The sequence below is a fragment of the Poecilia formosa genome, unplaced genomic scaffold (genome assembly GCF_000485575.1).
Source record: "Poecilia formosa unplaced genomic scaffold, Poecilia_formosa-5.1.2 Scaffold671, whole genome shotgun sequence".
NCBI classification, from domain to species: domain Eukaryota; kingdom Metazoa; phylum Chordata; class Actinopteri; order Cyprinodontiformes; family Poeciliidae; genus Poecilia; species Poecilia formosa.
In genome coordinates this window covers 97,452-98,506 of record NW_006800610.1, presented here as the reverse complement: position 1 = coordinate 98,506, position 1,055 = coordinate 97,452, and the positions used below count along the sequence as shown (strand labels likewise).

At 36.7% G+C, this 1,055-nt stretch overlaps 1 protein-coding gene across 1 annotated transcript in view; it reads left to right on the top strand.

Annotated features, from left to right (window-relative positions):
* LOC103130777 (E3 ubiquitin-protein ligase TRIM37-like) overlaps positions 1-1,055 on the top strand; it is a 71,320-nt gene that overhangs the window by 15,150 nt on the left and 55,115 nt on the right. Inside the window, exon 8 of the mRNA XM_016666165.1 lies at positions 58-200. Within this exon, the coding sequence (XP_016521651.1) occupies positions 58-200 (143 nt within the window). The remainder of the gene's footprint in view (positions 1-57; positions 201-1,055) is intronic.

Sequence of the window (1,055 nt, the reverse complement as noted above, 5' to 3'; positions counted from 1 at the left end):
AAACAATTTTAGTGTTTTTTTTTTTTTAAATAAGTATCATTATAGTACAAGAATAAGCAATTATTTATTTTTTGCTGTTGTGCAGCTACCAGGTTCGCTCACCTACATTTTTCCAGAAGTGCAGAGATCAGTACTGGTACATCAGCCAGTTGGAGTCGGCTCAGAGCGGCTACATACAACAGATCAACAACCTCAAAGAGGTACGCCAGTAACTAAATGTTTTGGTTGTGTGAGGGTTCTACACAGACCAGCCAGAGAGACGTTGAATGGATTCCAAAAATATTCTTAATTTATTACAAAAAGTCCAAAAATAATTCAGAAATGATGAATTGGGCCCAAAACTGAGGTCAACATAACAAACTACAACTCAGGTAGTAACACAAAGAACTCGAGCACAAAACTGACCTAACTAACAAGACATGAGGGGAACTTAAATAGTGGCTGATCAGACCACTGCTGATACACAAGGGTAATTAAACATATAAGAACTTAAACAAATGCTGGTCAACACAATACTAAATATTTGAATTAAATAAATACTATTAGAACTAAACTGCCAAAAAAGAAGAAACGTTAAAGAAATAGTAAAATTAAACTAAAGAAAACCAAATTTCCCCTTCCCCTGGCAAACAAATGGAATGACCTGCTGAGGAGGTTTGTCAGCCATGTAGGACATCGATTAGCTGGAGCTCTTCTGAGTGACTCCAGCAGCAGCTCCAAAGTAAACTGGTAACTCAGTTTACTAATTATCCATTCATCCATTTTCTGTACATCCTTGTCCCTTAGTGGGGTCGGGAGGGTTGCTGGTGCCTTTCTCCAGCTAACATTGCATTTTACAAAAATATAAAGAACTGACAGATAAAGTTAACTAAATGTGTGCGCTGCAAATAGTTAACTAAGGAGTCAGGCTAATGATAATTTTAAAAATACAAAATCTAAACTATTCACTTATCAATATGTAAACTAATGTGAATGATGAACAGAAAACGATTACCATTCAGATCTCTGTGTGACAGTAGGGTCAGCTGTCACAGTTGCTTAGCCTCATACAGCTG